At 35.6% G+C, this 27,932-nt stretch overlaps 1 protein-coding gene across 15 annotated transcripts in view; it reads left to right on the forward strand.

The window, feature by feature from the left end:
- The window catches only part of AKT3 (AKT serine/threonine kinase 3), a 343,677-nt gene that overhangs the window by 171,703 nt on the left and 144,042 nt on the right, over positions 1–27,932 (forward strand). For all 15 annotated transcript variants that reach the window (XM_078357219.1, XM_078357225.1, XM_078357226.1 and 12 more), the window contains 3 exons: positions 4,579–4,690; positions 15,982–16,126; positions 20,790–20,921. In XM_078357219.1, coding sequence (XP_078213345.1) covers positions 4,579–4,690; positions 15,982–16,126; positions 20,790–20,921 — 389 coding nt within the window. The remainder of the gene's footprint in view (positions 1–4,578; positions 4,691–15,981; positions 16,127–20,789; positions 20,922–27,932) is intronic.

Below are 27,932 nucleotides of genomic sequence, written 5' to 3' on the forward strand. Positions count from 1 at the left end.
AAACTGAAATAGTGAACCTCAGACTGGGCATTCTTTCTTTGCTTCTTTGCTGTATTTCTCTGTACCCCATAGTTTATTCTTGAGTATTTCTCTTGGGCCTGCCCCTCTTTTCAGTGTCTGTCCTCCATTGTTTACTTGAAAGCCAGTCAATCAGTTGCCCAGTCATCAAGTGTTTATTGTATACTCCTATGTGCTGTCACTGTCCTAGGTGCTGTAAGAAGACTTGTGCACACAATGCCATTAAGTAATATAGCTATAAGACCAAATTAACATTTGTTAAACACATGCAGGACAATGTAGTGAACCACAGGCTGGAAATTTAATAGGAGCTTCAAAAAGAAAGATATCGGGAGGAACAGTGGGCTTCAAAGAGAATCAGACTGATGGGCTCAGTCAGTCACAGGAATTGGTTGGCTCTTTGTTAGTATAAATTAGTATAATGTCTGATATTTCAAAACTTATATCTTTCAAATGAACAGTATTTTTATTGCTTATTTTTTTATGGAGTACTATATTTGGTATTTTTAAACTTTCATATTTAAAAAATATATAACACTACTATACAAAGCTTAATTGTGTTACAATAGAATTTATGACCTATTGATTCTACCACCTTTTCATTATCTTACACGTCCCCAGGTTCTCACTTCCCTCCATACCCATTTTAAATTTCTTAGTGGATTATCGTAATTACTCCCTTGCCTTGCTTCCTCTATTCTTTTCTGTTTTCTTGCTTTCACAGACTTACCTGGTTAAAATACACCCTTGCTTAAATTCATTTCTTTATGTTCCTCACCTGTACACATGCAGCTGAATATATCTGGGAGAAAATATACAATCATGATCTCTGTTATTACTTTAAATTCTTCATTATTAAATTCGGATTGGTCCTTAATGCTGCTCAGCAGACATGGCATATTTCCCTAGTCTCTTTGTACTTTCATTTTCCCAGAGTACTGTTTCATACCTTTTTTTTTTTCAGAGCCCAGTGGATCCTTTTGTAACCTTACTTCCGATGGCCTTGCATCCTAATTCGCTGACAAAATAGAAGCAGTGAGAAAATAATTTCTATCAGTTTCCCCTTGCTTCTATACTCCTCATTGCATTTGGGCCCTTATATCTTCTTTTCTCTGAGTTCATCACTGAACTATTTATACTCCTGATTAGAGCCACCTCTTTACTTGTCCAGTAAATTTAATCCCTTCTTGCTTACAAAGGAGGATTGCTCCAGAAATTATCTTTTAGTGTCATCAAAATTACCTTTTTGTTGGATTATTACTATCAGAATTCATTCATTTGGAAAATATGTATTGAGTACTATGTGTCAGGCACAGTTCTAAGTGCTAAGAATATATGAGTGGAGTTTACAATTTGTTGAAAAGACAATAAGCAAAAAGGATACTAAAAAACTTCATCACCAATATTAGAAAATGGTTACATTCTATGGAAAATAAAAAGTAGAGCAGATAAGATGCAGGGAAAGTCCTAGGTGAGGGATGCAAATTGCAGTATTAAATAGGATGGTTAAAGTAGACAGCTGTGCAGGTGTGTGACGGGGAAAAGAATGCTAGGCAGAGGGCACAATTTAACAAAAAGCTCTAAAGCGGAAAGAGTGTAGTGCATTGTTGAGGAAATGCAGGGAAGCCAGGGTGGCTGGCAGGGTAGCCTGAAAGAGAATACTAGGGAAATAGGTCGGAAACTTCAGTGGGGTTGGTGGGAAGGTCAGATTACATAGGACACCTGTTGATCACTTAAAGGCCTTAGTCTTCTATTCTTGGTGAACTGAAACACTGCAGAACTTTGTTGCAGATCTTCATTTTAAGATTTCTGGCTGCTGTGTTGAGAAGAGACTGCAGTTAGGGGCAGGGGAAAGCTATTCTAAGGTTTTTGGAATCATCAGGTGAGAGACAATGATGGCTTAGTCTGAGGTTGTGGAGGTGGTGAGAAGTTATCAGAAACTGGTTGTGTTTTTAAAGTGGAAACACCAGGATTTGCAGAAGGAGTAAATGTGATGTCAGAGAAGAGAGGACTCCAAGGTGATTCTCGGGTTTTCAGCATGGGCAATTTAAAGATTGGAGGTGTCATTATCTGAGATAGAGAAAGCCACAGTAGAGGTTGGCAGGAGGAGGAGCAGGGTTGAGAGAGGTCAGGAGGAGTTCACTTTTGGACATGTTCAGATGTCTCCCAGAGTAGTTTCTGTCTTTATAGTCTCTCAACATCTCTAAATAGGAAGAATCTGGTCTTAGGGCAGCTGGAAGGTTTAGGCACTGGATACTGAGAATCTAAAGGAGAATTACAGAAGTGGAAAACCAGTTATGAATGGTCTCCCATTTACAATAGTTCAATATAATTTTTTTTTTTTTTTTTTTTTTTTTTTTTTTTTTTACTTTGCTATGGTCCTAACAGCAATACACACTCAAGAGAAACTGTATTTCAAATTTTGGATTTTTGTCTCTTCCTGGGCTAGTTATTTGCTATATGATACTCCCTAATGATGCTGGGCAGCAGCAGCAAATCACAGATCCCAGTCAACCATGTGATCACAACATGCACAGTAGATACTCTACAGTGTACCGTGTTGCCAGCATTTTTCTGGATGCTCTTATGCTTTGTGTTTTCACATCTCATCATGTTGACAAGACACCCATGTATGTGTAGTATTCAACACTCTACTACAAAACAGGCTTTGTGTTAGATGATTTTGTCCAACTCTAGGGTGATGGAAGTGTTCCGTGCATGTTTAAAGTCAGCTAGGCTAACCTATGATGTTTGGTCGTCTAGGTGTATTAAATGCATTTGCCTTACAATATTTTTGACTTACCGTGGGTTTATTGGGATGTAACACAGTCATAAGTCGAGGAGCATTGGTAATTGCCAATGGCACCAATCTCAAAAAGGAAGATCACTTTATGTTTCAATCTGGGTGATGGAAAAATTATGAAAGCCAGGAGGGGAATGAATTTTAGGGGAAAGATGCTGAGTTTGGTTTTAGGGTGGTTCAGTAATTCAACCAGGTAAATTCACTATGGGTTTAGACATGTGTGTCTTAAAAGTTTGGATTTTGATTTTTAGGGCTGATTGCTGAAAACATGAAAACTTGTAAGAAAAGAAAAACTAGGCAGAGATCCTTGGTTGAATGATTTCTTTCAGTGTAAAGGGCCAATAAAGAGCTAATCTGGGGCCAGGCACAGTGGGTCAAGCCTGTTATCCTAGCACTTTGAAAGGCTGAGGCAGGTGGATCACTTGAGGTCGGGAGTTCAAGACCAGCCTGACCAACATGGTGAAACCCTGTCCCTACTAAAAATAGAAAAATTAGCTGGGTATGGTGGTGCATGCCTGTAATCTCAGCTACTCTGGTGGGGGAGGCATGAGAATCACTTGAACCCGGTAGGTGGAGGTTGCAGTGAGGCAGGATTGCACCACTGCACTCCAGCCTGGGCGGCAGAGTGAGACTCCATCTCAAAAATAAATAAATAAATAAATAAGGCAGCTAATGACTCGGAACTATAAAGACATAGAAAAGGTAGTCGATGGTTGGTAATGATGGAGATAAGACGCAGCAGATAAGCACTGAGAGAAGACTTGAATTTTTCAAGTGAGATCAATTAGTTTCTTCCAAAAGAGCAGAGTCAGCAGACAGCCCTACCCTATATTCTCTTGGTGTCCAATACCGTTTAATCCTTTAAAGCCCAGCTCAGATGTATACCCAATCATAGTTAATGCTTATTGAAAGCTTACGTATTTCGTGTTATGCTCCTATTACATGAATTTATTATTTCCACATCAATTCTATGATGCAGATACTGTTATTGTTTCTCACTTAACTGTTGAAGAACAGAGAGTTTAATTAATTCGTCCAAGTTTGTATGGTTAATGGTATGAAAAAATAATTGAATCCAGGCACATCAGTGTCAGAATCCATACTTTTAGGCACTACACTATGCACATGTTCTTTAACATTTTCCTAGTTATTCATGAACAGAATTTAATCACATTTAGACTGACTGGCTCTCCGGGCTGTTGGATACTAAGTTATAGGCAGTTGATATTGTCAAGGTTATAATCTAGGTAAGGATACGCGACATTTGTCATTTTCTTAAAATGATAAGTAATACTGTAAGATAGTCTATGGTAAGTGACAAGTGAGGGATATGGTAATAAGTAATGACAATATAGAGGATGAAATGGTCAGTTTGGGAACAGGTGTTATGGAAGGTTTCATGGAAGGATCAGTATTATTTTGACTGCAGGTGATACATATGAAGAGGTAGAATAAGTGGGGACAGTATTTCAGATAATGAGAACAGCTGAAACAAAGGCATATTTACAACTTTGGTAAAAGTAAGATGTGTTTGGGGAAATTTACATAGTCCAGTTGAGGTAGTTAATGTGGCCAGAATGGGTGAAGGATTGGAAAGGAATGCTAAGGTCAGGTTGTGAATAATCCTAAGTGGAGATCCATGGAAAGCTGTGAGTTTGCAGTGGATTTTGTTTAAAATAGAACTCTGGATTTCTCAATTATTTACTTCTTGGTTTAAATATATGCCTATTTAAAGAAACATTTTATTTTATTCCTAGAATGCCAGTTAATGAAAACAGAACGACCAAAGCCAAACACATTTATAATCAGATGTCTCCAGTGGACCACTGTTATAGAGAGAACATTTCATGTAGATACTCCAGAGGAAAGGTAAGAAATTGATTTTTCCCATTTTGTGAAAAAGCAATCAATCTAAAGACATATTTGCATCTGACTTCATTATTTGTAAATATACGTCAGTGTATTTTTAAATGCTATAATCTCTAAATTCTTGTTTCTGGTATAACATGAATAACAGTGGCTTACAAAATAATATTTAATAAATTGGAATCTCTGGACACGCTAGAAGATATACTTCTTCAGAGAAACAGAACATTTAAAGGTTAAAATATAAATTAAAAAAGACATTTTTATAGCCAGCTACCTTTTTTTAAAATTGTAGGATTGTATTCATACTTGAAATTCTGAGGTTAGTGATACCAAAGGATGGCAAGCAACATGCATTCTAAATTAATTGCACATGGCTGCCTGAAGCACTGTGTTGCTAAGGATTCTAAGATTGGGTCTTAGGAGCAGGAAGGAGGATTAATTAGCACTGATTGTCATTTTTAAAGAGGGTAGTGACAATACTGTCACTGTGGTAAGCAACTTGTCAACTTTATCAGGTCCACTTTTTATCCTCCTGATTGATCAATTTTTACAACCACTTCCCAATTCTATATCTGCTCACTTTGATACTGAGTCAGGTTCAGAGACCACAGTCACAAAATTATCAACCTGCCCATGTTACTAAATTGATCCCAATCAGCAACTTTGTGAAGTTAAATCTGACTAGCTTTTCCAAACGAATAAATTGAGTTTTAACAGTCTTGTCTAAAATTTTAGTAAAAGCAACATGGTAAAGTATTATTTTAATAACACTTTTGATAATAGAGTAAATGATAGTGTATGAATAAGAAATGTAGAACAGAGTTAAGCACTGATATATTCTTTTGTATACTTCCAAAAGTATACAGATATATTTAGGCTTTTAGTATATATACAGTTCTGGGTGTGGATTCCCAAATTCCTATCCTGCCTGCCCACCCTTCCCTCACCCCCATCTATCCTGGGCCTTTTCTTCCCTGATAGTACTGAGCTTTTCAGTTTGTATCTCCACCCCATGGCCCATAAACATTAAGTTGGGCTAATTCCTATGTATCTTTTCAGATATGAGCTTAAAATGTCATTTTTCCTACAAAACCTCTGACTCTTATAGACTAGTCAGGTTCCCCTGCTATATATATACTTACATATTTCTTTGTACCTTTCTATCAAGTATATTTTATAACTGTAATCCTTCCTTGCATTTCTCACTAAACTTTCAGATTCTGGACAGCAAAGATCATGGCTTCCTCACTCATTTTAAAAATCTTTAGCATAGGCCAGGCGCGGTGGCTCAAGCCTGTAATCCCAGCACTTTGTGAGGCCAAGGTGGGTGGATCACGAGGTCAACAGATCGAGACCAGCCTGGTCAACATGGTGAAACCCCGTCTCTACTAAAAATACGAAAAATTAGCTGGGCATGGTGGCATGTGCCTGTAATACCAGCTACTCAGGAGGCTGAGGCAGGAGAATTGCCTGAACTGATGAGGCGGAGGTTGCGGTGAGCTGAGATGACGCCATTGCAATCCAGCCTGGGTAATGAGCGAAACTCCGTCTCAAAAAAAAAAAAAAAAAAAAAATCTTTAGCATATAGTCCTTGGCCCAACACAGTATTTATTGTCTGGCTAGATAAATGGAACTTTCCATTTATATTCTTTGAAAATATCATTAGTGGATTTATAACATCTATTGAAGTACAATTCATTTTGCCATTTGTGTTTACAAAGGTGGATTTATGTCAGATCTTAAGACTCTAAAATCCTTTGCTATTCCTATAATAACATGCTACTCTTCTGAACAACTAGTTTTCATTTGTATTTATAACTATAAGAAAAAAACTGTATTCTTAAAATGAAAAACAGCATACTTATTTGCCATTGGTATGTGCATTTCTGAATACCTCTAGAATCTGGTGTTTGGAAATTCTGTATGACTTTAGTGTAATATCATTGAAGACTTAGAGAGGGTTAGTGAGAGTTAGAAAAACTCTTTATTTTTAACATTCTGCTCAGTCTACAATTTTTACCTGTCGTAAACTAAATGTATATCTCTCACCTATCTTCTATTTATTTCAGTTCATGAAATAAGGTTAGACTCTATTTTTTCTCAATGGGGAGCCTGTCGTCTTATCTTCATTTATTTGATAATCCATTTTTTCCCCCCCACTGTTTGTGGATAGCACATATACATGTTTGGGTTTTTAGGATTTAGTCTTTTTTTTCCCCCCTTTGACTTTTCTGTATTCTAGCATTAATACCACATGGCTTTAAATAGAGAAATTTGATAAAATTTTTAACTACTAGTATAGCAACATTTCCCTTATTTTTTAATAAAAGTATTCTTAGCTACATTAGTGCTTTCTTTTTAAAAATTTAAAAAATTACATAATATGAAATTTTCTTACCTTTTTAAGGGTATAATAGAGTATTGTTAAGTATGTGTGCATATTGTTGTAGAGTAGATCTCTAGACCTTTGTCATCTGGCATGACTGAACCTCTGTTCCCATTGAATAGCACTTTGCATTCCCCTATCCCCTGCCCCTAGAAACCACCATTCTGCTTTCTGCTTCTGTGAATTCAGCTACTTTAGACAGGTCACATAAGTGGAATCATACAATGTGTGTCCTGTTACTGTCTTATTTCTCTTAGTATAATGTCTTCAAAGTTTATCCATGTTGTAGCATATTAGAGGATTTTCTTCTTTTTTTAAGGGTGAATAATACTCCAGTGCATGTATGTAACACATTTGCCTTTGTTCATTTTTCTGAGCCAGGATCTTGCTCTGTCACCCAGGCTGGAGTGCAGTGGTGTGATTGTGGCTTACTGCAGCCTAGCACTCAGGCCCAGGGGATCTTCCCAGGTTAGCTTCCCCAGTAGCTGGGACTACAGGCACACATGCAACTAATTAAAAATAGTTTTTTTTGGTAGAGACATGGTTTCTCCATGTTGCCAGGGCTTGCCTGGAACTCCTGGCCTCAAGCAATCTTCCTACCTTGGCCGGATTTACAGGCATGAGCCACACGCCTGGCTAGTACATTTATTTTATCCATTCATCTGTTGATGGATATTTAGGTTGTTTCCACCTCTTGGCTATTGTGAATAATGCAACAATGACCATGAGAGGGCAAATATATTTTTAAGTTCCTCATTTCACTTTGTTTGAATAAGTATCCAGAAGTGTGATTGCTGGCTCATATGGTAGTTCTATTTTTAATTTTTTGAAGAATCTCCATACTGTTTTCTGTAGCACTCACATTATTTTACATTTCCAACAATAGTGCACAAGGTTCTAATTTCTTCATATCCTTGCTGACACTTATTTTTCTTATTCTGTTGTTCTTTTAAAAATAACGGCCATCCTGGCAGGTGTGAGGTGATGTTTCATTGTGATTTTGATTCACACTTCCCTGATATTTAGTAATGCTAAGCATTTTTCAAATACCGATGTCATTCATATGTCTTCTTTGAAGAAATGTCTATTCAAGTCTTTTGCCAAGTTTTTAATTGCGTGTTTTTTGTTTTTGCTATTGAGTTGTAGGAGTTCCTTATACATTTTGAATGTTAATACCTTATCAGACATATGGTTTGCAAATATATCCTCTCATTCTGTAGTTTGCTGTTTCATTCTGTTGTTTGCTGTGCAGAAACTGTTTATTTTGATGTAGTTCTACTCATCTATTACTGCTTTTGTTATCATTAAGAAATCCAAGTTATGAAGCTTTTCTTCTGTGTTTTTTCCCTAGTAGTTTGTAGTTTCAGGTCTTACATTTACTCTTTGATCCATTTTGAGTTTGTTTTGTGTGTGGTGTAAAATAAGGCTCCAATTTTCTTTTGCATGTTGACACCCAGTTTTCCCACACGATTTGTTAAAGAGCCTATCCTTCCACATTGTAACGTTGCTCAGGTTGGCCTTGAACTCATGGCCTCGCCTCCTCAAGCGCCAGGACGACTGGCCGGAGCCACTGTGGCCCCCTATCCTTCCGAATTGTGTTAGTCATGGCACCCTTGTCAGAGATCATTTGACCATATATCTATGGTTTTATTATCTGGGCTCTCTGTTCTGTTCCATTGGTCTATATGTCTTTATGCCAGTACCAAACTGTTTTAATTACTGGAGTTTTAGGATTCATTTAGAAGTCAGAAGTATGAAGCCGTCAGCTTTTTGCTTTCTCCAGATTGTTTCTGCTGTTTGGGACTCTGGATGGTTTCTGTGTAAATTTTAGGATTTTTTTTTGATTCTGCAGAAATGCTGCAGGATTTTGCTAAGGACTGCATTGTATCTGTAGCTTACTTTGCAGCCTTCATGTCTTAACCATGTGAAATCTTCCAGCGCCTGGACATGGGATGTCTTTGCATTTGCTTGTTTCTTCTTTAATTTCTTTCAGCAATGTTTTATAGTTTTCAGTGTATAGATCTTTCACTTTACTTGTTAAGTTTATTCCTAAAGTAACTTACTCTTTTTGATGCTCTTGTAAATGGGATTTGCCTTAGTTCCTTTGGGCTGCTGTAATAAAATATCATAAACTGAGTAGCTTATAAACAATAGAAATTTATTTCTCACAGTTCCGAACGCCAGATGTTTAAGTTCAAGAGTGCTGGAAAATTCGGTGTCTAGAGAGGTGCCTCTTCATGGTTCATAGATGTCTTTCCCCTGTATTGTCACATAGTAACAGGGCCAAAGTAACACTCTGAGGACTTTTCTATAAGTGTACTAATTTAATTTATGAGTTCTGTCATGACCTCACAGAGGCCCACTTCCTAATACCATCGTCTTTGGGGTTAAGCAACCCAAAACATTTATTCTTTTGTAGACCCATTATCTGCAAACATTAACAATTTCGTCTCTTCATTTCTGTATTATTTATGTATTGTTTTGAAAATTTATGTATTATTTCTCTGCGTTTTTAAGCAATGTTTAATAACTTGATGATAGCAAATACCTTTTTTTTATGATTTTAATGGATACACTTATCTACTGTTAAATACGATTTGTATATGGACTTTATTCTGCTGTGTATGACCATCCACAATATAGACTAAGGTTATTTTTCTTTCTTACAGCTAACTACTTTCATTGTCACAACCATGACCACTACACTCTCAGTCACACTCAGAGACACGTGCCTGTGCACACACATACCTCGCTCCCACCGCGTTCCAGATATATTGAACTCCCTGTAGCTTCCCAAGTACTAACGCTGTCCTTTGCTTTTATATTACCTGTAGCTCTTTCCTTCTTTCCCTTTTGCCCCTACTGCTAGGAACACCTCATATCCTTTGCTTGTCTCTTCCTCATCCTGGTAAGTACCAACTCATTTTGCACATCCACATTCAAGAATTACCTTTCTCTTTGGGTTCCCATCAAAAGCGATTATTATTGTTATAACACCACTGTACTCTGTGTATATTTCGGTCATTTTACTTGTAACACTTTATTATACTTATTCACAGTACCAAGGTTCCCCCACCAGACTGTAAGTTCTTCCTAAGCCATTCCTTATTTAAACTTTAGTAGCACACATGTATTAGACATTTAATTAGATATTTATTAGTAAATAATCAGTTTGTGAAAATTGATTTTTTTTGTATAAGTAGTCTATGTACTTTTAAAAGATTAATTTACTTCTTTATAGGGGTCTCCATTCTGTTTTTGAAATTCATTATGTTTTTAAACATTACTTAGGAAATGGAAGATTGGATGCCCTCTTTCAATTAGTCAGGTACTTTGGCCTGATGCTTTTTGCAGGATTTACCCAACCCCCACCCCCACCAAATGGTGTAGGGTTATAGTTTAAATACCGTCAATTATGGTGAATCAGGTAATTTGGGTCAGTAGTCTAGCTAACTACTACTAGTAAAGCTGTAAAAGACTTTTGTTTGTTTTTGCTTTTTAAAACGCATCAGAGGGCTGATAAGCCTAAGATTTATGGGGCTAAAACTTTATTGAACACGGAAACCCAGAGAGTGAACCTACTTTTTTCCCTTTGAGTTACCTGCCAGTTCTTGTAGTAGTATTGGAGATGGAGAGATTTTGAGTAGCTCCCAGAGCTGGGAGTGATATTTTGGAATCTAGGATCTGCCAAAGAGGAGACATGGTAAACCACTACCTTTTGGTATTGGTAGCTTAAAGGACTGTACCATATAAGAAAGAGTAAACAGGAAATAGATTTGCCTTGAGAGGACTGATGTATAACTATAAATTATTTCAGTCCTGACATTGAGTGAAGGTGATTTGCTAGTCTCCTAGGAGCTTGCTAAAAGCAAATGTAAATTTTTTCCTAGGAGTTTGCTAAAAGCAGATGTAAATTCTCTCTAAAAGATTATATCTTCCTAGGCCTCACATTATCTCAGTTTTCATGTTCTGTGTCCAGGACTTGTTAAAAATGAGTTCACAATGTGGCCAAAATCGTAGAGGAAAAAAACAGACAATAAAATCATATTCATAGGAGCTCTTCTGTAATCCCAGCACTTTGGGACGTCAAGGCAGGTGAATCATGAGGTCAAGAGATTGAGACCATCCTGGCCAACATGATGAAACCTTATCTCTACTAAAAATACCAAACTTTGCTGGGTTTGGGCACTGAGATTACATGCCTGTAATCCCAGTTACTTTGGGGAGGCTGAGGCAGGAGAATCACTTGAATTCGGGACGTGGAGGTTGCGGTGAGCTGAGATTGCGCCACTGCATTCCAGCCTGGCGACTGAGCGAGACCTCGTCTGAAGAAACAAAAACAATAAAAAAACGAAAACAAAAACAACAAAAATAGTGGGCAAATCCCCAATGTAGGTAGAGAAAAAAATGTACTTCGCTTTCAGAGCAGCAACAAATAGACCAAAAGGTAATGTATCAATATGTGGAATAGAATAACAATGAAATATAATGGAATGATGTTCCCAAATAATGGAATGATGATGATAGAATGATATCCCCAAAGATCTGAAAGAAAATAAATGCTCAGAAACAAGTATTTCCCACAAATAAAAGTAAAATGAAAATATTTTTAGTAATAAAATTGAGAGAGGCTGGGTGCTGTGTCTCATGCCTGTAGTACCAGCACTTTGGAAGGCTGAGGCAGAAGGATTACTTGAGCCCAGGAGCTCAAGACCAGCCTGTTTCCCCCACCCCCCAAAAAGTTGATAGGATTTGTCACTAGCACTCCTGTAATAACTAACCTAGTATTCTTTAGACAGAATAAGAATAATCTCAGACAGGAGGATAGATACAGAAAGGAACGAAAAACAAAATGGTTAAATGAACCAATAAATAAAAATAAGCATTGATTTTAAATATAATTTATTTTGTGGTTTAATTCTATAAAGAATGAAAAGTATCTGAAGTAATAACATAAATTGAGTTCGCAACAAAAATGGAGTTAACTTTTTGGGAGGTTGCTGTAGACTTTGCTAAGTCAAGGTTAAATATTATAATTTCAATTACAGCTACCGAAAGGATAGAGTATGGTGGCTACCAGGCTAATTGGAGGAGAAATGGAAGTATAAAAAAATTATTCTGGCATATGTTATATAAGTGGACCATATAAAGTTAGGGATATACATAAAAATAATTACAAAAAAAGATGACTGAAAAGCCAACAGGAAAATTTAAATGGAATTTTGAGAAAACATAAAATAATTTTTTAAAAAACAGGCAGGAAAGGAGAAAAAGAGATAAATATATAGGTTGAAAATAAATAGATTGGAAAAGATTGATCATGGAAAGAGTAAACATAAGAAAGATGGATTGCTGTATTATTTCAGATTAAATGTATTACCAGAGACTATTAGGATACTGTATAATGAGAAAAGTATCTATCGAACAGGACAATATAGTAGTCATCAACACATATAACAGAAGTAAAGGGATAAAAATGGGCAATTTCACAACCATATTTGGAGATATAAAAATTCTCAGCACTTGGTAGAGCAGCTACACAAAAAAATCAGCTAAGACATAGGATAACATGATCAACCACCTTGATATATCTGATACTTATAGAATACTCAAAAGTGGCAGAACAGACATTTTCAAGTACACATGGTACATTGATCAGGATAGAGCATATTCTTAGTCGTAAAAAAATTCTCAATACATTTTGGAAGATTAAAGTTATACAGTGTGTGTTCTGTAATCACAGTAGAATTAATTAGAAGTCAGTACTAATAAGACAATAGAAAAATGCCATTTACTGGAAATTAAACAACATAATCATTGCCTCAAAAACAAAACTCACAAGAGCCATTAGAAAATAATTTTAAATGAACAGTAATGAAAATAAACATATCAAAATGTGTGGGGTGTAGCTAAATGAGTGCTTAGAGGGAAATTTATAGCCTTAAATACCTGTTTTTAAAAAGAAGGAAGTTCTCACATCATTAACTTAAGCTTCCATCTTAAGAAACCAGAAAAGTAAATGAAACCCAAAGAAAACGGAAAGAAACAATACCAATCAGAAATCAGTGAAATAGAAAAACAGAAGAGTAGAGAATAATCAATAAAACCAAACAACTACTTGGAAAAAAAATTAATAGAATTGAAAAACGTTTTCGGATATAGTTAAAGAAAAAGAAGACGCCAATTACTGACACTGTCCCAAGAAAACATTAGAAAACCCATTAGCAAGGAATGGATGTGAATTAGTAATTAAGAACCTTTCCTCAAAGTTTTCAAGCCCAGACAGCCTTATTGGTGAGTTCTAGCAAAAATTTAAGGAAGAATTTTGACCAGTGCTATAGAAACTGTTTCAGAAATAATGAGAAAGGAATACTTCTCAACTTATTTTATAAGGCCACTGTGAAACCAGACAATACTATTTTAAGAGACAACTATGGCCCAATACACTTGTGAATTATATGCAAAATTTGTTAACAAAATATCAAATTAAACAAAAGGTAAAAAGGATGATACTTGTGACCAAATGAAGCTTATTTCAAGAATTAAAAGTTGTATTACCATCTGGAAACTGTTAAGCTAAGTTCACCTTATTAATATAATAAAGATAAAAAAGCTGTGATCATTTTATACAGATACAGAAAAATAATTTGACAATTTTTATTTTTATTTTTTTTGGAAACAGAGTCTTGCTCTTTTGCTCTGGCTGGTGTGCCATGGCATGATCTCGGCTCACTGCAACCTCCATCGCCTGGGTTCAAGTGATTCTCATGCCTCAGCTCCCGAGTAGCTGGGATTACAGGTTCCCACCAGCACGCTCAGCTAAGTTTTGTATTTTTAGTCGAGACAGGGTTTCACCATGTTGGCCAGGCTGGTCTCTAACTCCTGATCTCAGGTAATCTGCCTGCCTGGGCCTCCCAAAGTGCTGGGATTACAGGCGTGAGCCACTGAGCCTGGCTTACATTTGACAAAATTTAACAAACTTTCATTAAAAAGATGCAGCTGGTTAGAAATAGAACAGAACTTACTCAGGTGATCAAGTAAGTGTATGTATAAAAGATTTACAATTTATATAATACTCAAGGGGGTGAAAACTCAATGTTATTTCTAACTTGTGAAACAAAGCATGTATGCTGCTCTCTTTACTTTTATTTAACATTGTGCTGAAGGTCTTATCTAGGGCAATAAAGCAAGAAAATGATGTAAAAGGCATATGGATTGGAAACAAAGTAAAGCTGCTCTTGATTGCCTACAGTATGGTTGCATGTGTAGAAAATCCAGAAAAATAAGAGCTACTAGAACTAATAAATGAATTTAGTAAAGTTTCAGTGTACAAAGTCAATATACAAACATCAATTGTATTTTTAAATACTAGCAAGAACAATTAGAAAGTGAAAGAAAAAACCCTCCACAATAGCATAAGAGAACAGTCTTGTGTCACTTAATGACAATTATATGTTTTGAGAAACACGTCATTAGGTAACATTATGTAAACATACTACTTGAACAAACCTAGATGGTGTAGCCCACCCCGTACCTAGATTATGTGGTATAGCCTATGGCCCCCAGGCTGCAAACCGTACAGTGAATTACTGTATGGAATACTGTAGGCAGTTGCAATGTAATGGTAAGTATTTGTGTATCTAAACACAAATAGGAACACAAATCCTATGCTTTCCTATAAAAGCATAGGAAAGCTTCAGTAAAAATACAGTATAGTAATCTTAGGGGACCACCATTGTGTATGCAGTCCATCATTGACTGAAACATTGTTATGTGGTGCATGACTGTATGTAGGAATAAATTCAGTTAAAGATGTGAAAGATCTTTACACAGAAGATTACAAGCATTGCATTGGGAAACTAAAGACCTAAATAAATGTAGAGCTATACCATGTTCATGGATTGGAAGATTTAAATCAAGATGGTAGTTCCCCCAAAATTGATCTATACATTTAATATACTTCCAGTCAAAATTCAAGTAGACCTTAAGAAGCAGACAAGCTGATTTTACAATTTATATGGAAAAATAATGACCCTTGATTTGATAGCCAAATGTCAAAAAAATAAAGCTTGATACAGGTGCTCTTGAGACTGATTGTTCAAACTATGAGCTGTGACAATTTCATTTTTTTTTTTTAAAGAAACTTAGTATGATCCAGAAATAGGGAAAGGTTTTGGCTTTGAAAATCTTTCCTTGGAATGTCTGTTGGACCTTGTAATCTTAAGGATGTCAATTATGGACTTGAAATGCTTAAGCAAAACACTTTTAAAAACTGCAGCAAACTTTCAGGGGTCAACTTTAATAGTTAGAATGGGCCAAGTGTGGTGGCTCATACCTGTAATTGCAACACTTTGGGAGGCCAAGTTGGGCAGATCACTTGAAGTCAGGAGTCAAGACCAGTCTGGCCAACATGGTGAAACCCCATCCCTACTAAAAATACAAAAATTAGCCAAGTATCATGGCACATGCCTGTAATCCCAGGTACTCAGGAAGCTGAGGCAGGAGAATCGCTTGAACCTGGAGGGTGGAGGTTGCAGTGAGCCGAGATGATGCCATTGAATCCCAGCCTAGGTGACAGAGTGAGACTGTTTAGAAATAGGATATATACAGTCAAATAAAATATAACTGTTCATTTAAGTGATTTTAACTTGAGTTTTCAAAAAATTTTTTCTTCTCTCTCTTTCTTCAGCATACTTCCAAAAAACGTTACTGTAGACTTTAGGCCTGTGGTGAAATGTATTTAGGATTCTTTTCACCTTGGGGTGATGGTGGGAGTGTATGCTTATGTGTGTTGTGTGTGTATAATCTGAATAGATTTTATTTGTATCGATTTCATATTTTAAAAAGGAAATATTTAAATAATTTGCCATCTTCTATTAATGGGAAATTGTACTCATTTTTACAGGGAAGAATGGACAGAAGCTATCCAGGCTGTAGCAGACAGACTACAGAGGCAAGAAGAAGAGAGAATGAATTGTAGTCCAACTTCACAAATTGATAACATAGGGGAAGAAGAGATGGATGCTTCTACAACCCATCATAAAAGAAAGGTAGAAAATAATAACTTATTCCCAGCACAACATTCATTTGTTTGGAAGAAACATACTACAAACTACCATTTGCAGAGAAATGGCAGCCAATTTTCTTATGATATATAAATATATTGATGGGTTTTATTCACATGAATCTGAACTATATGTTGTTGTTTAGAACCAAATAGGTGACTATCATTTCAGTGATTCAGCACTTCTTTTCTGTTTGTTGAACTGAATCTCTTTTCTTTTATGTCAATTTAACCTGCCTTGTTCCTTAGTCATTGCAAAAAGAAAAAAGTCTAGCTGCACCCACCTACCTACTCAGAGATAAGAAAGCTTCTTTTGTGCATGTGTAAATTATTTCATTGAAAATGATATGAAGAATAGTGTAAGTCAGATATGATTAACTGAACCACAAATTCAAAATATTTCTGTAAATTTTTTGTTTTGGAGACTCAGTTGTAGTAAAAAAATTCTAAGCGAATCTGCTTTAGAATGATGTTTAATTATCTTTATGTGGACAAAGAATAGCTAACTTTCATAGCTAATATTTATCAAACACTTATTACATAAGCACTTTAAACATTTTTCTTCATTTTGAACCTCAACCATATATGAGATAAGTACCAGTATTACCCCATTTTATAGTTAAGGGAACTGAAGAATGGAAGGATTAAGAAATTTTACCCACAGTTACACACAGGGTGGGAGCCAGTACTTAAACCCAGGCAGTAAGACTCCAGAGTCCTCATTTTCTAGCACTACCTTGTAATACTAAAGTTGTACTGATTTTTCCAAGAGTTTCCAAGCTTTGTTATACATTGAAATTTACTGATATCCAAATGTCATATAAGGACATCAGTTTTTCATAATATTTTGAGACACAGAGTATAATCATAAGAGAATATCTGCACAATTGTATTACTAATAGAACTTGCTTATAAGTGTAACAGTTATAGAGATGATAGAGGCTCAAGACATATGAACCAAGAAAAATAAATAAGCTGTATATTGACATGGTACAGTATACAATTAAAAGATCTTACATATTTGAGGTTGTGTTTTTTTTTGAAATAATTTAAAATAGTTTTAAATTACTGCAGAAGTTAGTGCAGAAAAAGAACATTTGTACCACTACTAACTCTATAATGGTCCTAATGACTTAGCTTCAAGTGGTAAAATATTACTTTCATTTTCATAAGGTAAATGATTCTACAACTATACCTTTATGTATATCAATTATCACAAAAAATTGCAGAAGTTTGGATTATTTTTAAGACTATAACCACATATTCTGAAATAAGAATAGTGTTTAATAATTTATAGGATACATGTTCTTCTTTGTTTAATTTTTGCCAAATGGGCAATAGGATTAAAAGAATAGGTACTGATTATGGTGGCTATGATGAGAGTGGTCAGACTGCTATTTCTTGCATGAAATAGAGTTCACTACCTCCCTTAGTGGTAGAGTATCGCCATAGTGTCTGCTCTGCCAGTTAAAAACTTGCTTGGAAAGGGAAGGATGTTGGGTAGCAGATAAAGAGGCAAGGACTTCACAAACAGATTTAAGTGCTCTTCTGTGTTTGAATTAAAAGAAAGTGCTCTTCTATGTTTTCATTAAAAGATAATGTTTCAAAGGAATTTGATTAGAGAAATGAGAAGTGCCTAATCTTGGTCAGCCAAGCTGCCATTCTTATATGCATTGTCAAGAATGTGAAGGAGCATAGCATAAAAGGATAAAAAGCCAAGTGAGAGTCAGAGTTCTACTTAATTTTTAACGGACCAGCATAGGCCTCTCTGGGATCAACTGGCTATCATCTCATGACTTAGGTTTAAAGTATAAGCAGTGCCTTCTGTTTTCCCATTAAGTTTGACTCCAGTTCTTGGGATTGTATCACCTAATTCCTGACTGCGGTAACTCAAAGCAGTGGCTAGTATCCATAGTAAAAGAGAAGAAAGAAAAGAATAGACAACGGCTGGACCTGCTGAAATCACATGATCTCACACTGCATAAATATGCCTATTCAAAAGGGAGAAGTGATATAATCAATGTAGAAGTTGAGTAATAAGACTAGCTCCATCTCTTCTCATGAGAATTTGTGGCAGCCATCTTTGGGCACGAATAGCTTGTTATCTAGTATTCTCTGATTTTTTTCTACTCTATTAATGAAATTAAATCTAATATCACCTATTATTTGTTCAAATGGCACTAGGTGATTTATTATATTTAGTATTTAGAGCTACGTGTTTGATTTTTAGTTGAATTAATAAATATATATTGTTATTTTCCCTATCTTTTTGCTACTTTATCTTTTCCTTTGAACTAGAGATATTACTGATTGAACACACTATAACTTGACATTTGGGGGAAAATTATCAAAATTATGAACAGCAAAAAATGTTGAAAGTGAATGTAGGCATTAATTTATAAAATTTTAAGAATTGTTATATAATGTGCATGAGAGATATTGGAATATAGTTTTCTTGCATTGTTTTCCTCTAATTTTGGTATTGTGACAAAATTGGGGTTCAGCCTGGGAGACCACATGGCTTCTTGGCTTCACACAAGAAGGAATTCAAGAGCAAGCAACAGAATAAAGTGAAAGCAACTTTATTAAAGTAAAGGAATAAAGGGGTGGCTACTCCATAGGCAGAGCAGCCCTGAAGGCTGCTGGTTGGCCATTTTTTTAGTTATTTCTTAATCATATGCTGCATAAGGAGTGGATTATTCATGAGTTTTCTGGGGAAGGGGCAGAGAATTCGCAGAACTGACAGTTTCTCCCCTTTTTAGACCATACAGGGTAACTTCCTGATAGGTCACGTCATTTGTAAACTGTCATGGCACTGATGGGAGGTTCCTTTGGCATGAATTATATATGCTAATTAATATGTAATGAGCAGAGGGGTCAACCAGAGGTCACTTTAACAGCCATCTTGGTTTTGGTAAGTTTTGACTGGCTTCTTGACCGTATCCTGTTTTATCAGCAGGGGCTTTGTGACCTGCATCTTGGGAAACCAGACTTGCCAGACTCCTATCTTAGTATCAGGGTGATGTTGGCCTCAGAATGAATGAGAAGTGTTCCTCATTTTAATTTTCAGAAAGAGTTTGTATAAAATTGGTGTCATTTCTTCTTTAAATATCTGTAGAATTCACCAGTGAAACCATTTGGACCTGGAATTTTCTTGGGTGAGAGATGTTTAACCACAAACTTAATTTTTCTTTATAAATAGAGGGTCATCAATTTATCTGTTTCTTCTTGGGTGCACTTTCATAGCTTAAGACTTCCAAGAAATTCACCCATTTCATTGAAGGTGTCAATTTTATTGTCAAAATGCCGTTTGTAATACTGTCTTACATTTCTTTCAATATCTGTAGAATCTATAGTGATGCCACCTCTGTCATTCCTGATATTGGTAGTTGGTGCTTCTCTCTTGCTGTTTCTGACCAACCCAGCTAGAGGCATATCAATTTTTATTGATTTTTTAGAACTAGCTTTTGATTTTGCTGGTTTTTCTCTATTGTTTTCCTTTCTTTTTAAAATTTAGTTGATTTCCGATCTGATCTTTATCATTTTCTTCTAATTATTTTGAGTTTAATTTGCTTTTTTAAAGTTTCTTAAGGTGGAAGCTGAAGACATTGATTTGAAACATTTCTCATGTTTACTTTAGATAAATGGTAGAAAAAAAGTTATAAAAGGCACTAAAACTTTCCGTGACTTGTGATTTTAAGATAAAACCTAAATACTTACTTTGTTATTTATGAACTTCTAAACTGAGTATAAATTTAAACTGACCACATACAATCACCTCCTCTTCTATTCAAAAACCTATTTAATATGATAGTAAAGGAATTTCAAAAGAAGGCAAGTCCACAAAAATGAAAAGCTGGGTCGGGGACGGGCATTAGGCCACAAGTGCTTTCAAAAGTTTGGAAGTTTCTGGAAGAATGTTGATAGAGCAGAGCCGGGAAAGTGTACACAGAGGGGACTGTAGAGACAAATGCTAAGTGTGACTGGCAAAATCCTTGGAATTACCTGACTTAAGCAGGAGAAGTGAAACCGAAAACAGATTAATTAAAGATACTCTTCTTAGAACTCCCTGCCTTGCTGTTCTGAATTGCAGCTATTCTCTCAGGAATAACTGCTTTCTTAGATTTCTTGTTAATGGAGCTATACGAGGATCTCAACATTTCTTATAAATATATCTTACATCTTTTTCTTTCTTGGATTTTATCGTTATTTTGCTAGAGTAAATTCTCAGATAGCTCCTTCCAATGCACTGCTTTTTCAGGCATATTTGCAAATTGTTTGTGTGGAACATTTTTGATTATCACATTTTCTGGGGGTAGCAGCACTCCTAAATCCTTGAAAACTTGTGTCCTTAAAAATGAGTGAAAATAATTTTTTTTTCTTCCTTGCCCTTTTATATAACTAATAATTTGGCTGAGAAATTTTAGATTCAGAATCATTTTCTCCAATATCTGAGAACTGCTTAAATTATTTTCAGCATCCATGGTTGCTAATGAGACAGCCAATGCCAGTCTGATTCTTTTTCATTTAAATGTGCTTATAAATTGGTAAAATTTATTTTTGAGTGGATGTTGTAAACACATACATATATGCTAACAAATAAATTGCATCAAATACTTCATATTATATTTTTAATTTGTATTTTTCAGACAATGAATGATTTTGACTATTTGAAACTACTAGGTAAAGGCACTTTTGGGAAAGTCATTTTGGTTCGAGAGAAGGCAAGTGGAAAATACTATGCTATGAAGATCTTGAAGAAAGAAGTCATTATTGCAAAGGTAACTGATCGAAGTTGATCACTAAATTTTTGTTTGCAGTGCGCATGTGTTTGTGGGCTCTTGAATTTACATGCTAAAGGATGCAAATTCCATTAAACAACCAAAATATGGTTGTAGACTATGCTACAGTAATTTTTGTGTGTTAATATTTATAATGTTAAACATTTTCAGACGTTTATAATATCTGCATATTATATACTAAAGCTATTTTAGTCTGTTAAGAAAATAGAAATGTTCATGTTTGTGTGTTTGGGAAAATGTTTTGTGGTCTACATCATAATTATACTACCATTGCTTTGAATATTTTCCCCTATTCTGAATTTCTTATTAAGATTCACTAATGTAGTGTAGATGATTTTTACTCATAAATTCTAAAGCTTACTTAACACTCAATAGAAAAGCATCCTCAATAGATTTGAAAATACTGGATTGGCGAAATTAAAATAAGTTATTTTATGAAGACTTTCTTCCTACCCCTGTACCTTTATTCAGCTTACACCTTTTTAAATACATACCATGTTCATGATGTCAGTTCTCACTCAGAATTCTGCAAGAAATCCCAGTTTCCTCAGTAGATACTACAAACACTTTACAAATTAGTCCATGCTTTATGTCTTACTTCAACAAATCACATAAATTACTGGTATACTTTATGGACTAACGTAATTTTCAGTTATTTGCTACTATAGTTTCCTCATCTGGAGTGTATTGCCCCATACACTTCGTGAAACTTTGTTTTCCTGTCTTTGTACGTTTGTTTTGATCTCAACTCCTTTACAAGTCAGTGCCTTTATTGGAAGGAGCATTGGCTTTGGAATCATATGCATCTCGGTTCACATGTCACCTAATAATCTTTAACATCCAATACTTTTTAAAGCAGAACTTTGGGGAGGTACTGCTGTCTTAGGGACATATGGAAATGTTTGTGGGGGGCACATATTTGCTTATCACAATGACTGAGGGGGAGGGACATTTCTGACAGTTACCAGGTAGAAGCCAAATGTGCTAAATATCTTGCAGTGTTTGGGCAGCCAATCAGAGCCTTAGTGTTTTTTTTTATTTACTTATTTTTTATTTGGTATAATAAAACCTCTGGGCAGGAATATTTTGAGGATTATTAGGATATGTAAGGCATTTAGCATCCTAGCTGGCACATTTTAATTAAGCTGATATTTTCCTGATATTTTCTGGGAGGTAGTATAATGCGGGTAGTTTATGCCACCTAGTGAGTAATTCAACTTTTCATGCCTTTATTTCCTTATCTACAAAGTATGGCTAATAGTAGTACCTGCCTCATATAGCTATTTTCAGGGTTAAATGAATAAATAAATGTAATAGTACATGCCATCACTATTTTATAAACTTAATAAAAAATTACAAATCAAATGAAATTCAAATTAAATATGTATTATTATATTTGCTGTGATTATTATGACTGCCTACTGTGTATTACTACCTACTGTGTATCAAGCACCAGTAAATATCCGTTCCATTCTGTTTTTCCTTTTATATACTAGCCTCAGTTGTACCCTATTAGTTAATTTCCATTCATCAGACTGGGGAATATCCTATTAGACACTGTCTTTTCTCACTACTTAAACTTGATTAGACACTGTCTTTTCTCACTACTTAAACTTTTCCGAGTAACTGTACAGAATTGATATATTCCACAAATGAGAAAATGTTCTGATTGATATAGTACCTTGGTGTTTTCTCCTAACAAATCCGTTTATCAATATCTTGAAAAAAAATATGCTTATTTATAGCAAGATGATTAACACTATGAAGTTTTGGGGTATAATAAGACCTGGGGTTTGGTTCCTGATGTGCCCTTCTCAGAGCATCATTTCAGAGAAGGAGTGATGTTGATATCTTTTTGCTGGTGATGTTAACTTTGATTGCTTGACTGCAGTGGTACCTACTGTGTTTCTTCACTGTAAAGTTGCTATTTCCCCCTTCATAATTTATCAGTATGGTAGAGGAAATACTCTGAGACTGTATAAATAATTTTTTTAACTTTTATGTACCAATTGAACATTCGTATCAGTGGATTTTGCACATAATTATTACTGTGGTGTTCTAATGGTGATTTTCTATTTCCTTCCTGATACTTTTATTCATAGTCAAGTTAAAGGTTTATCAATTTTGTTAAGCTTTTCAAAGAACCAACTTTTGGTTTGTTAACTTTTCTTTATTTTATGCCTTGATATAATCTTTATTTTTTTCCTTCCTTCTGCTTACTTTGGGTTTAGTTTATTTTTTTTTTTTCTAGATCCTTAAGTTCTAAAGTTAGTTTGCTGATTTGCGATCTCTCTTTTTAGCATAAGCGTTTATGGCGTTAAATTTCTCTTTTAGCACTGCTTTTGTGGCATCCCATAAATTTTAGTATATCATCTTTTTGTTTTCATTTATCTCAAAGTATTTCTAATTTCCTTTGTTGTTAAGGGTCTGTTGTTTAATTTCGACAAATTTGGGATTTTTTTGTTTTCTTTATATTATTCTAACTTTATGTTGTAGTTGGAGAAGATAATTTGTCTTTAAAGTTTATGGATAATTCGTAATCCAACATATGGTCTGTCCTGGAGAATGTCCCATTTGCACTTGAAAAGAATGTCGGTTCTGTTGTCAGGTGGAGTATTCTGTGGATCTAATAGAGCATTTTGTGTATCTCTCTGAGATGTAGTCGCTTTGTTGAGTTACTGAAATCTTAATATTGCTTTGCATGTTTTCTGTCTCGTTGTTGTATTAATCATTGAGAGGGTGGGGTATCGAAGTCTCCAACTGTTACTGTAAAATGGTCAGTGCTTTCTACGGTTCTTTCCATTTTGCCTCATATACTTTGATGGTCTGTTATTAGGTCTGTAAATATTTATAATTGTTATGTCTTGCTGTATTAACCCTTTTATGAATTAAGTCTTTTTTTGGTCTTTTCTGACCTTTTCATTTAAAGTCTGTTTTATCCGATACTAGAATAGCCACCCCTTTCTCTTTTGGTTACTATGGTAGTACCCCCTTTATCTGTAATTTTGCTTTCCATGGTTTGAGTTACCCCCAGCTAGCCACAGTCTAAATATAGATGAGTACAGTAAAATGAGATATTTTCAGAGACCACATGCATCACAGTAACTCTTATTGCAATATATTGTTACAATTTTTATATTTTATTATTGTTGTTAATTTACTTTTAGTATCCATATATAAAGGATGTGCCTAATTTACAAATTAAACTTTATTATATCTAGTGTGATAAAAACACACAGTATATGCAGTTGGCTCTCTGTATTCCAAATCCATGGATTCAACCAATATGGATTTAAAATACTCAAAAATAATAATAAAAAATACTACAAAAAATTAAAAATTCAAAAACCAATGCAATATAACAGCTGTTTACATAACATGTATATTATATTTGATACTATAACCTAGAAATGATTTAAAATATGTGGGAAGATGTGCATAGATTATATGCAAATACTATGCTATTTTATATCAGGGACTTGAGCATCTGTGGATTTTGTTATCTGCAGGGGGATTTAGAAACAAATCCCCCACAGAAATCAAGGAATGACTGTATAGAGTTTGGTACTATCCATGGTTTTAGGCATCTACTGAGCTTGAAACATATCTTCCATTGATAAGGGGAACTGCTATATTTTCATGGAATATTTTTTTCCTCTTTCACTTTTACCCTCTTTGTAGCTTTTGGAGACAGCATGGAGTTGGATCATGCTTTTTGTTTGTTTGTTCAATTGACTTTCCGAATCTCTTTTGATTGGAGAGTTTAATACATTTACATATAAAGTGTAATCCATTTACATTTAAAGTGAGTCCTAGTAAGGACTTATTTCTGTCCTTTGGCTGTTTATTTTCTATATGCCTCGTTGCCTTTTCTGTCCCTCCTTTTCTATATTAATGCCTTCTTTTGTGTTTCAGTGATTTTTGAGTGAAACATTTTAATTCTCATTTTCTGTTGTGTATATTCACTAGCTGATTTCTTTTTACAGATTACATTTAATATTCTGAAGTTACAGTAGTCTAATTTGAATTTATACCACCTTAACTTTACTCTTTACAACTCTATTCTCACTCCTTTCAGTTGTTGGTATCTTTATGCACTGTGTGTCCAAAAACAGAGACTACTAATTTTTTAATGCATGAGTCTCTTTAATTATGTAGAAAACAAAAAGTAGCATTACAACACAAACTTACAATAATACTAGCTTTCATAATTTTTTATGTATTTACCTTTACCAGAGGTCTTTATTTCTTCATGTGGCCTTAAGTTACTGTCTGGTGTCCTTATATTTAAACCTGAAGGGACAGGGACTCTCTATAGCTTTTCTTTTTAAAAAAACAAACAAACAAAAAAAGGAATCTTGCTCTGTTGCCCAGGCTGGAGTGCAGTGATGTGATCTCAGCTCACTGCAACCTCTGCCTCTGGGTTCAAGGGATTCTCCTGCCTCAGCCTCCCGAGTAGCTGGGATTACAGGCATGCACCCCAATGCCCAGCTGATTTTCATACTTTTAGTAGAGACAGTTTCACCACGTTGGTCAGGCTGGTCTTGGACTCCTGACCTCATGATCTGCCTGCCTTGGCCTCCTGAAGTGCTGGGATTACAGGCATGAGCCACCGCGTCCGGCCACTTTTCTCGTGAAGAAAAGCATCCAGTGCTAGTGAATTCCCTGTTTCTGTTTACCTAGGAATGTCTTAATCTCTGCCTAATTTTTTAAGGATAGTTTTGTTGGATTCTTGCTTGATTTTTTTTTCCTTCAGCACTTTGAATGTATCAACTGATTGCCTTCTGGCCTTCAATGTTTCTGATGAGAAATCTTCGGTAATCCTATTTGGGTTTCCCTTGTATTCTGTTGATAAGCCAGCCGAACAGACTCATTGCTGATATGGAAAAAGTTGAAGTCTTGATAGAAGGTCAGACCAGCTGCAACATTCCCTTAAGCCAAAGTCTAATCCAGAACAAGGCCATAACTCTCTCCATTCTGTGAACGGTGAGAGAGGTAAGGAAGCTGCAAAAGAACAGGTGGAATCAAAGAGAGGTTGGTGTCCGAGGTTTAAAAAAAGACATGATCTTTATATCCTAAAAGTGCAATGTGAAACCACAGATGATGACACAGAAGCTACAAGTTATCCAGAGATCTAGCTAAATAATTGGTGAAGATGACCACATGAAGCCACAGATTTTCCTTTAGATGAAACAGCTTTCCTTTGGAAGAAGATGCCACCTAGGACTTTTTCTTTCCTTTTTCTTTCTTTCTTATTTATTTATGTTTTTTAATTTTTAAGTGTTTATTTTTATTAGTATACTTTAAGTTCTGGGGTACATGTACAGCTCGTGCAGGATTGTTATATAGGTACACATATGCCATGGTGGGTTGCTAGATCCATCCCCCGTCATCAACATTAGGTATTTTTTCTAATGTTATTCCTCTCCAATCCTCCCACCTCCTGCTATCCCTCCACTAGCTCTCCCACCTGCCAACAGTCCTTGTTGTGTGATGTTCCCCTCCCTGTGTCCATGTGTTCGCGTTGTTTGACACCCACTAATGAGTGAGAATATGCGGTGTTTGGTTTTCTGCTCTTGTGTCAGTTTGCTGAGAATGATGATTTCCAGATTCATCCATGTCCCTACGAAGGACATGAACTCATCGTTTTTGATTACTGCATAATATTCCATCGTGTATATGTGCTACATTTTCCCTGTCCAGTCTATCATCGATGGGAATTTGGGTTGATTCCAGGTCTTTGCTATTGTAAACAGTGATGCAATGAGCATTCGTGTGCATGTGTCCTTATAGTAGAATGATTTATAATCCTTTGGATATATACCCAGTAATGGGATTGCTGGGTCAAATGGAATTTCTATTTCTAGGTCCTTGAGGAATCGCCACACTGTCTTCCACAATGGTTGAACTAATTTACACTCCCACCAGCAGTGTAAAAGTGTTCCTATTTCTCCACATCCTCTCCAGCATCTGCTGTCTCCAGGTTTTTTAATGATCGCCATTCTGATTGGCGTGAGATAGTATCTCAATGTAGTTTTGCTTTGCATTTCTCTAATGACCAGTGATGATGAGCATTTTTCGTATGTTTGTTGGCCTCATGTATGTCTTCTTTTGTAAAGTGTCTGTTCATATCCTTTGCCCATTTTTGACTGGGCTTGTTTGTTTTTTTCTTGTAAATCTGTTTTAGTTCTTTGTAAATTCTGGATATCAGCCCTTTGTCAGATGGGTAGACTGCAACAATTTTTTCCCATTCTGTTGGTTGCCAGTTCGCTCTAATGACTGTTTCTTTTGCCGTGCAGAAGCTGTGGAGTTTGATTAGGTCCCATTTGTCTATTTTGGCTTTTGTTGCCAATGCTTTTGGTGTTTTGGTCATGAAGTCCTTGCCTACTCCTATGTCCTGAATGGTTTTGCCTAGGTTTTCTTCTAGGGTTTTTATGGTGTTGGGTCTTAATGTTTAAGTCTTTAATCCATCTGGAGTTAATTTTAGTGTAAGGTGTTAGGAAGGGGTCCAGTTTCTGCTTTCTGGACATAACTAGCCAGTTTTCCCAACACCATTTATTAAACAGGGAATCCTTTCCCCATTGCTTGTTTTTGTCCGGTTTATCAAAGATTGTATGGTTGTAGATATGTTGTGTTGCCTCCAATGTCCCTGTTCTGTTCCATTGGTCTATATCTCTGTTTTGGTACCAGTACCATGCTGTTTTGATGACTGTAGCCTTGTAGTATTGTTTGAAGTCCAGTAGTGTGATGCCTCTCACTGTGTTTTTTTTTTTTACTTATAATTGATTTGGCTATGCAGGCTCTCTTTTGGTTCCATATGAAGTTTAAGGTAGTTTTTTCCAGTTCTGTGAAGAAGGTCATTGGTAGCTTGATGGGGATAGCATTGAATCTGTAAGTTACTTTGGGCAGTATGGCCATTTTCACGATATTGATTCTTCTTAACCATGAACATGGAATGTTTCTCCATCTGTTTGTGTCCTCTCTTATTTC

This window comes from Callithrix jacchus, chromosome 19 (assembly GCF_049354715.1).
Source record: "Callithrix jacchus isolate 240 chromosome 19, calJac240_pri, whole genome shotgun sequence".
Taxonomy (NCBI): Eukaryota; Metazoa; Chordata; class Mammalia; order Primates; family Cebidae; genus Callithrix; species Callithrix jacchus.